At 44.4% G+C, this 10,283-nt stretch overlaps 1 protein-coding gene across 1 annotated transcript; it reads left to right on the top strand.

Moving 5' to 3' along the window:
- The first annotated feature begins 324 nt into the window (after window positions 1–324).
- TRAPPC6B (trafficking protein particle complex subunit 6B) lies at window positions 325–8,995 on the top strand. The gene is made up of 6 exons (XM_006268339.4): window positions 325–509; window positions 606–673; window positions 5,287–5,404; window positions 6,749–6,832; window positions 7,937–8,030; window positions 8,803–8,995. The coding sequence occupies exons 1-6, from the start codon at window positions 414–416 to the stop codon at window positions 8,832–8,834; spliced, it is 492 nt and encodes a 163-aa protein (XP_006268401.1). The 5' UTR covers window positions 325–413; the 3' UTR covers window positions 8,835–8,995.
- The last annotated feature ends 1,288 nt before the right edge of the window (window positions 8,996–10,283 follow it).

Here is a 10,283-nt window from a genome sequence, read left to right as displayed (position 1 = left end):
CTCATTGCTATCTCCGGTGGCCATAGTGCCTCCTGCCACTGTCTGGACCGGTTTGCTGCCTGAGCTCTGAGGGGCCTGTTTTTTTTTCCTTTGGAGCTCGCCCTCCGTGCCACCATCAGTGGGAACAGCGAGTCAATCCAGGTGACTTACTTTGCCCAATGTCCCTGGGGCTGAGGTGCCGTGCCCAACCCCACTGCACCCCAGCGTCCCAGCTCATTTGACCTCCGGAGGGGCCAGGCGCCTGGTGCCTGACAGGAGGTAACCCCGCCCACCTCCCCGCGCACGCATGCTGCGGATCACCCTCCCCCCCCGGCACGCATGCGCGTTGCGGCCCGCCCGGAGCCTGACAGGAGGACCCGCCGCAGAAGTGGCCGGTTGCCGGGGCGCTTAGGTGCGGCGGGCCGGAGCCGGCAATGACGCGGGTGGAGATGGCGGACGAGGCGCTCTTCCTGCTGCTGCACAACGAGATGGTGGCCGGGCTGCACCGCGCCGCGGAGCAGGGGGAGGCGGTGAGCGCGGGGCCCGAGCCGCGCTGGGGTGGGGTCGCCGCCCGCGGTCCTGGCCGGGCGCTGCGCGGGGCTGAGCGCTGCTGCTGTGTCTTGCAGGAGAACGGGCGCTGCATCACGAAGCTGGAGAACATGGGCTTCCGGGTCGGGCAGGGGCTGATAGAGAGGTGAGTCCGGCGCTTGGCTCCGGAGGGGACGCGGACCACAGCGTCTTGTCCAGGGGCGGCCGCTCCCCTGTCGGGCTGGTCTTTGCCGCTGCAGCCTGGGAGCTGTTTTGAAAGTGCTCAAAACTAGTAAGAATTTTGTTTCCTCCCTCTCCGCCCTCAAGGCAGGTCCTTCTTCCTCCCCTGCCTGCCAGCTGCTGCTTGCCCCGCTGCCCTGGGGGCGAGGAAGCTTCAGAGCCACTGCTGCGGGCTCCAGCTGGGCTGTGTGGGGCTGGGCTCTGAACAGCTACAACTGCAGCGGGGGTTGCCAGGGGTTTTCAGTCCCCTGGGGAAGGGCAAGGTGGGGGAACTCACCCCCCCCCCCCAGTCACTTGCAGCTGCTTTCCCTAAGCCCTGGTTTTCAACCTGTGCTGTAGACTCCTGGAGGTCTGCGGATTGTATAAGGGGTCCATTAGAGAAGACTGTGATTAGGGGCCTACCTAAATTGTAGCAGAAGTTTGTGGCACAGCAGCACCTTTTAATCTTGCTCTTTTTGCTGCACACTTACTACTGAATGGCCAAGAGGCAAAACTGTGCTCTGCCACTCAGCAGGGGGAGGGAGGGGAGCATGGCGAAAAGAGTGAGATTAAAGGCACTACTGTATTGTGAACCTCCACCATGATTTAGGTAGGTCTCTATGATCAGTCAAAAGTATGTGAATACCCACACTTGCAGTTCAAAGGGGTTCACACCTTCATTCAAAAGTTTTTAGGGGTCCACAAATGAAAAAAAAGTTGAAAACCCCTGCTCTAAATGGAACCCCCTGTATAGTCTGCCTGGAATGGCTTTGAAGCTTTCCCCACCCCTAGAAAAGTAGAGAAAAGCAGCAGCAGGCCCGGGAGGGGACATGCCTTGAGCATGGAGGGGAAGATGAGATACTTGTCTGCTTTGGCAACTGTGTACAGGCATGTTGCATCTTACGCAGGGGTTAGGTTCTGAGGTCAGCGCGTAAGGCGAAAATTGTGTATAGTCAAATCGCCAGCGATTTGACTAGCGGTGACTGTCTATGCCTCCAAAACTTCTCGCCGCCGCCACGGAGCCGTGCTTGGAGCTGTGCGGCCGGCAGCAGCAGCGCAGCACGGGGTGGTGGGGGGGGATGGCTGCGTGCCGCCGGGCCATCACCACACTGCCAAAACCTCCTCCTGCTGCCACAAACTCAGGCCCCACCCCCCTCCCACCCCGCATATAGTTGAATTCGCGCAAGTTTGTGCGTATGATGCAACTGTACTGTAGTTGAGAGAGAGATTAGACTCGTTTTTGGGCACCAAGAGCCCTTTCTCGGGTCCCCAGACCTTCAGACAGACTTAAGGAAGGACACTTTGTGCCTGAAAACTTGACTAACCCAGTTGGTCCGATTTAAAAAAATAAAATAAAATAAATGCTTGCCTCATATTTCCTGGACCATCATGGCTGTGTCATTACTCCAACCCTACTACTAAAAGATAACTGCTTGCACTTTTGGCAGAGGAGCTGCTTTCATAGCTGAACTAGTATTAAACATTTCACACCTTAATTGACAAATTTTGGATGACTGCAATCTCATTCTGGTAACTAGATCTTCTTTTCAAGTTCACTTCATCAGAGGCTGTAGAATTCACCAGAAATTACTCAGACTTATTTTCTAGTAACAAAAATGGGGTACCATCAGAGACTCAGGTGTCAAAAGGGGTGCTAGAACTAATGACACTGTAAGTGGAACTAGTTGCCAGACTAAGATTACAATTATATATATTTGTCTTATTTATTTATTCTATAAAGGTGTATATCTACCCTAAATTCTGAGACAAACAAGTTTGTCATTTTCTGAAGGATGCCTCTTTGTCTTGTATAATCTCTTGAATTTTGTTATTTAACCATACTCTGTTGTTTTTCTTATCTTTCTCAGTTCTTTTTCTTTTCAGGATGTGCATGCCTTTTATGACCATCTTGGTCATACCACTAAAGTGGTTTAGGAATAGGGCTGCGCAAAACTTTGGTAGCTGATTTGATTTGGAGGAGATTTGGCCTGATTTGGGGTCTGAATCTCTGAATTCGAATACAGTCAGGAGCCCAGTTAAAACCTCTGAATAGATTCGAAGCATCCGAATAGATCGGAAAAGCTTTGGAAAAGGTTTGGCCGCTTCAGAGATTCAGCCATAAACTAAACAGGCAGCTGAGAAGTCTGTTAGGGGAGGGAGAGAAAGGGCTGGGGGAGGGAGGGATTACGGCTGGGACTTGGACAAGCTGCCCGGCAGGGGGGAGAGTGGGGGCGCGGGATGCGGGCTCAGTAGCGTTCTGAGTGGGGGCTCTGCCCTGCTGCTGCTTGTCCGGGGAGGGGGGCAGGGGTGGGATGTGGGCACATCCACTGTTCCAGGTGGAAGGGGGCAAGCGGTAGCAGGGAAGATCCCCTACTCCCAGCTGTGCTGTGTCTGCACCCCACACCCCCTGTGCCAGCTGGCAAGTGATGGCAGGGCAGAGCTCCCACTCCCAGTGCTGATGCGGGTGTGGCAGCACTGGGAGTGGGTGCTATGTCCTGCTGCTGCCTGGAGTGAGCTGCGCCTGAATCATGCCCCCGTTGCACCAGCTGGGCAAGTGGCAGCAGGGCAGAGCCCTCACAGTTCCCTCTGCCGGGGCAGAAGCAGGCACACCCAGAGGAGCAGAAGCAGGCACACCCAGAGGAGCCGCGGGAGTAGCCCTCATGGTTGCCCTGCCTGGCCCCAGCCTCCCAGCACTTTCAAAAAACACTAAAAAACCCCACCCAAAAAAGCCCTGCATTCACCGACTGCAGCAGTGGCGACTGGGGCCTTTGGGCGCTCATGGCAGATCCCCAAATCGAGTGTGATTTGTAAACTTAATTTTCTAAAGTTACAAGCATATAGATTAACATGAACATACTTAGTCATCTATAAGGATAATTAGAGAATAATATGTAAGGATGGAGAAAAATTAAGAAGTGAGGCCAGGATCACTCTAAGAATGTAGAACGAATGTTAACTCAGGAATGTTAGTTGTAAGCATATGATGGTATATTATCTTCTGTCAGTTATTTTAACACAAGCTGATGTAATAGAGACTTCCCTCGCTTTATGTGGGTTCTGTATGTGCAAATTCACTCTTACGTGATGACCCTTTTATACTAAAAATTCATTATATGCAAGGTAAATTCACTCTTATGCGATTGGTGTGGTGGAAACCCACAGTCAGTTGCTTTGTGCGATGCATTGTGGGAGTGACACGCACCAAAATATGGCCTCCTGTGTGAATCTGTGCTCCTTGCTTGTGGTATGTAATGTGTTTCTGTAGTTGCCATACTCATTATGGTAACATTCACCACCACCCTGTGCTTGTGCGTACTGTCTGCTGTGAGTGTCACGGGATGGGGCCGAGTTGTAGCAAGGCCTGGGAGAAACAACTCGGCCCCTTGTCCTCACTGGGCTGCCCTGCAGCCCTGTTTCTGTGCCCCTTGGTGCTGGGCCCTCTACAGCCCTGCCTCTGTCTTTGCGCCCCTAGTGCAGTGCCTTCACTGGCACTGGGGTCTGTGCACCCCAAATACCACACCCTTGCTGGCACCAGGGTCCCCCCACACTACAGTGGGCCCCCCAATGAGGCCGCCTCCTTCCCCAGTAGCCTCACCCAAACCACCAGTTGTTATGAAACAGCAAACAAAACATAAGCCCCTGGGCTATAACATGACACATAGGTTCCAATTGTGCTCCACCCCTTTAAAAGAATCAACTTTGCCCCTGGCATTACCAGAAGCTAGACTACCCCTCAGGCCTCTTCCCATAGCTCCCTCTAGGAAAGTTCCTTCCCACTTGGCTGCTGGCAGCAAACTGCCTCCTCTAGTTCCAGCCTGGGGTTTATATGGGCCCATGGCCCTGCCCCTTCTGATCAGCTGACCAAGTGCAGCTGCAGGCTGATTTGCTCTCTAGCCTGTTGCCCTGGTAACCGTGGGCTTCTGTCTGTCTCTGGGCTTTCCTCAAGCAGTTTCTGCTCTTTTAGGAGCAGGCACCTTAGTGCCCTCTGACAGTGAGTACCTCAATTGTCTTGTAAAAGTGGTAAAAATGGGTCTGAGGGTCAGTACAGTTGACGTCTTGGAACATACCCCTATTTGTTACATTGTAAAGTGGGTTCCCTTTATGCGAATTTGAGCTGTGCGCTGTTTTCCAGGAATGCATGTACAGCATAAAGCAAGGGAAACCTGTACTTCTGAAAGATCTCACACACTAGCTTATGCTTAAGTGGACTGCTTTAATAGTAAAGCTTTCTGAATTGTTCATCAATTAATTAGCCATGCTTTTGCATTTAAAAATCAGTTAATTCAAGGTATAAGTGTTACCATAACTCTGCTCTATTGTGTGTCTGTTTAAACAACATAAGAAAAACAGAATATTATGAATGCATTGTGAAAACCAAGTGACAATAGCAATTTTACATTACAATTTTCTGTCATGGATATGTTTGGATCTCAGTTGTCATGTTACATATACCTTGTCTACACTTAATATTTATTATTTACATGGTGTGTGGTCAGTTGAGTAAATCACACTGTTTACTTGAACAAAATCAAACTAAACATACCTGGTCACTCTTCATAGGTTTACTAAAGACACTGCCAGATTCAAGGATGAGTTAGACATTATGAAGTTCATCTGCAAAGACTTTTGGACTACTGTATTCAAAAAGCAAATTGATAATTTAAGGACCAATCATCAGGTATTGATATTGTGGCATAAGTTACTTTACTTGGAGTTTTGTTACGAAAATTCATTTGAAGCATTAATAATGTTGCTTTAGTTTGTCTGAAATTAATCACAAATGTATTTCAGATGTGGTAATAACCTTTTTTTTTTTTTTTTTTTTGTTAATCCTAGTTTTAAAAAGCAGTCATCTTTTGCTATGTTACTGAATATTAATTTTAATGATATGCTGATTTTGGCATAGAAAATTCTTTTAGTGCAGACTTGACTAAAACATGTTTTAGCGATTGTACTTTCCATGTTAAACAACCATATACAATTTGCCAAACAGTTTTTGTAATACTTCTACACTAACTGACTTAAGGCCAGAAATAGAGAGTGCAGTTTCATTTTGTCCTATACAAGGTCTATAAGAGCTTCATAGTATAAACATTTGTTTTAGCAATCGATCAAGGCTCTCTTTATCTCAAACTTCATGCCTCACATTTCACTAGAAAGGCTTCCTTGAAGTCTTCCACTTTCAGGTCAAATTGGGTGTTATCTTTTGAAACACTCTGTTGCACCTTACTGAAAATATTTATGCATGAAAAATGGATGAGCTTTCCCTGCAAAATGATGTCCTACTATTATTTGAGATCCATGATATCAAAACTTAAACAGTGTCCAGCATACGTATGTGTATAGATCATCTAATTATAATTGTATGCTGTTTGTATTGAGAAAGTGAGAATGCTTTTACTCGTATCCTTTTGGTTACCTATTTATTCTTACTCCATTCCCTTTCCTCAAAAATTATATACTATGTGTAAACACAGTTGAGTTTGATAAATACTAACTATAATAAATCATACTTTTGACTCTAGTATTGCTGTTAAAATAATTTTTCCAAACTGTAAAGACTTCTTTGACTAACATGCCAGTCATTAGGAAAATTCCATCTTGATGACTTTAAAGCTAGAAAGATTTGTGCTAAAATGTAAACTAGCTAGTCAGATATCACAGTGGTGAGTGATAGGACTCTTATGTACATAATTATCACAGAGTTCTAATTGTAATGAATCTTAATGTGAAACTTTTGTTTAAGTTGGTCATATGTATTATTGCTTGTTTGTGTATACATCTGCAATTTGGGTATCCTATCTTTGTTTCGACTATAAAGAAGCAAAGCAGTAAGGAAATAATCCCATTTAAACTTTCCAGTCTTTATATATAGTATAAACCCAGAGCTTCTGTTTTAATCTGAAAACATTTTACTGTCCTCTAACTGTCTTCTACAAAAGATGTTGGATTTCCCTCCCAAAAATGTTGATTTAATCATGTTGCTAAATGTACTGCTAAAAAATAATATTTTTCTCTGCAGGGCATTTATGTACTTCAGGACAACAAATTCCGTCTCTTGACTCAGATGTCTGCAGGGAAACAGTATTTAGAACATGCACCTAAGGTAATATTCATATGTAGCTGGGAAAACTAGCAGTTTCAGAACTAAGTTATCTTAAGTCAATTGTGCTAATTCCTTGGTAGGAGTTAGGTAAATATATGTTAAAAATAGATAAAGAGTATTTTCTGTGAAATACTGTTTGATTTAGAGCAGTGGCATCCAACCTTTTGGCCCTGCAAGCCAGATGAGTGGTACTGGGGCCAGTTTGCAGGTTGGGTTGGCACATGGGTTTGGACACTGCACAGCAGGTGTAGTGGCTTACCGGCCCAACCCAGCCTGGACCTGTGCACCTGGACACAGCAGCATGCCAACCTAGCTTGGCCTTGTGTGCACAGATAAGGCCTCATGCACCAGCCTGGCTCCATACAGTGGCACAGTCTAGGGTGCAGTGCTATGTTATCTGGCCCATGAACTCCCCACACTTCTGAAAATTTGACAGCAAGGGAGTGGGAGTTACCACTACCACTGCCACTGCTCCCCTGCCGCCAAATTTTTGGAGCCCTGGGGGCTGGATGACATGCCTTTGCAGGCTGGAGATTGAGCACCCCTGGACTGGAGGTTGGTAAACTTATCCTGTTGTAGCTGGAGACAGCAAATTTGATAAAAGCTAATGGAATTTAATTTGATTAAATAATCCTGGCCATTTTGAAGCTTATTGGTGTCATGTTTCAGTTGTATGATGGTACTTTCTCTTCAAGGGGTTTCTTTTTTTCTACCTGGGAACGCAACCGCTATCAGATCACACTTCATTCTTTGGAAAGTAATATAGCAAGACAGAAAATTGTAATGTACAGTGGAGATAACCATTAGCTCTTTCAAAATGTCTTTCTTTACCTTTGGAAAGCAGATAATTTTTGGAATTTCCTATTTTTCTCCATTTTCCCAAGAGAGACTGTGGGCATGTCTTCATTCCAACTGTTTTGTGCTATTTACCCACCTGCAGTGCTGCATGAAATTTTGTTGTCTTTAGCCAAGTGTCTTGAGGGCTATCATATTCCCCTGTCTGACATGAAACCACTATAATATAGTCCTGTACTTTATTGGTTAATATATTAGCACCTCTTCATAATTTTGATGGTGCTGACATGGTATACTTTCTATATTTAGTATCTAGCATTCACTTGTGGATTAATCAGAGGAGGTTTATCAAACTTGGGAATAAAGAGTATTGTGACAGCAGAAGTTTCAGTAATGCCTGCATGTAAGTACTCAATTGCTCTTCTATGTAATAGCTTTCCCTCCCTCTTAGTTGGTTGAGAGTTTGAAATCATTGGGCCAAAGCAGAGAGTACAAACTCAGTTGCATGACCTATTATTAAAGCTGTGCTATTGACAGAGTTAATGAGGAAGAAGAGCATGACTACCAAGTGGAAAACAAAACCAAGATGCATACATAGACAAAAAAAATTTAAAAGCAGCATCCACATTATGTGAGTGGCTACAGGGGAAAAAAGGAAAGTTCCAGCCAAATAAAATTTACAGTTGCTGCCTGAGTATCTCTGATGACTTCGCCTTCTGAAGAATTTCAAGTGCCATGAGTTTTAATTTCTTTTTGGTTCAACCTAGAACAACAGTGGGAAAATGAACGTGCTGTAGCTGCCAACAAACTAACCAGTCCCCAGTCCTCCTCAGTATCTTCAAGAAACCATTGGCGAGGTGGTGTGACTTCATGGGCTTCACTGTCAAATACATGATTCAGTTGAGAATTTCCTACAGGGTTGTGCACAAGTTTAAATTATTTTTAAACAGATTTAAAACTGAACTTAGAATATAGACAAGCTTGTAAACAGAATTTTGACTGGACTTAACAAAAATATATATATTTCTAGACTAGATTATTTAATAAAACAGGGGACTGTGCTATTTAACAGCACTTCTGAAAAAAGCAATTAGAAAGCAGCTGTTTCATGAGGATAAAATAATTGAGTTAATGATAATTGGTAACTTGATTATGCTTTTTTTTTTTTTTTCCAGGTAAATTTCAGGTAATGATACAGAAGATGTAGAACATGTTCGGATATGGATGCCTCCGCCTTTTTAAAAACATGTACATTAAATACCTTAGTTGATTTAGCTCTATAGTTTGTGTACAAAGTTACTGTGATATGCAGCAAAATTCCTTCATTATATATAGTAAATGTTAATTAAAATGACACTATTACTAATATCTTGGTGTGACGTTAGTGAGTTCTATACCAAGATATTAAATATCCAGCATGGTACAAATTTGGTTGATTCAGCAACAGAAACATTTCGGTTACCAGCTCGAGATATATCAAAGACTTCAGGCATATGTATTTTCAGAATCTTCAAAACTGGGAAAGAAAATCTGGTTAAGCCTAAATCAAAATAGAACTGGTTTATGGAGTACCTGGATATCAGATGTAATTTCACAGATCTCATTGCCTTGCTCCAAGCTGCTCAGGCAGCAGTTACTTTTTCATTATTTTGGAGTGGTCACCTTTAGTTCTTAGGAGTGATGGTTATTTATACCTTCAACTAGAGGAAAGGTGGGGAGAAAAGATAGGATAGGACCTTTTGTAAATGATCAAATACCATTGCTGTTTGTACAGCAGGCTGTACTGTAGAGTAGGAGAGGTGAATTCTCCAACTAAGGTCATGTACCACTAGACAAAGATAGGAATTTAGTGGAGTTTCAGTAGTGCAGTAACAGAATGCTTTCTTTTATTGCAGAATAAAGCTTTTGTCCTTTAACAGGCCACATGCGGGTAGATAAGTGGGTGTGGATGGAACCTCCCTGATTTCACTGAGGCTCTGTAAAAGCATAGGGGTTTGCTATACAGTATTTGTTGCTGGACAGCACTTATCATATAGAGTGCATGCTTTGTTTTGAAGCAAGAATGAACACAGCATAATTTTAAATTAATACAGTTTGCTGCAGGGAAGATTTCAGAGGATCAGTTCAGGTCCTAGTCTTTCTACTGTAAACACATGCTTTGTTTTTAACAGCTAGCTGGAACTTGGTGAATAACAGTGCCTTCAAACAAGCTGTGCTGCTCTGAGCATGTTACCACCTGAACTGGAAGCAGTGTAGACAGGTTTGCAGTTCTGTGGGTGGCTAATTTAATCTGGATACAACAGTATGCGGATGTGTGGTGGTACAGCATCCAGTTTAGAGGTTAGCTTAAAGGAGTGCAGCCTGTTGCACAGCACTTAAGTTTGCAGGGTAGATGTGCTGAAAGTATTCTAGTGACAGTATATACATTTGGAGCAGTGTCAAAAAGAAAGGGAGTTGCTGCCCTGAAGCATGCAGCAACTTTTTACTGTAAATGTTTCATGCACATAATTCTGTAATGATACAAAGGAGCTGTTTGCACAATCTCTGTGACAAAATTGTGAAGAGGGCATGCAGTCTTGGTTTTAACTTTACTCTTTTAGAAAGCATCTGCAACTGAACTGGAGTAGTAGTGAGGAAAAAGTATGATGCTGTCCTC

This window comes from Alligator mississippiensis, chromosome 2 (assembly GCF_030867095.1).
Source record: "Alligator mississippiensis isolate rAllMis1 chromosome 2, rAllMis1, whole genome shotgun sequence".
NCBI lineage: Eukaryota > Metazoa > Chordata > Crocodylia > Alligatoridae > Alligator > Alligator mississippiensis.
This window is presented reverse-complemented; position numbering and strand designations above follow the sequence as displayed.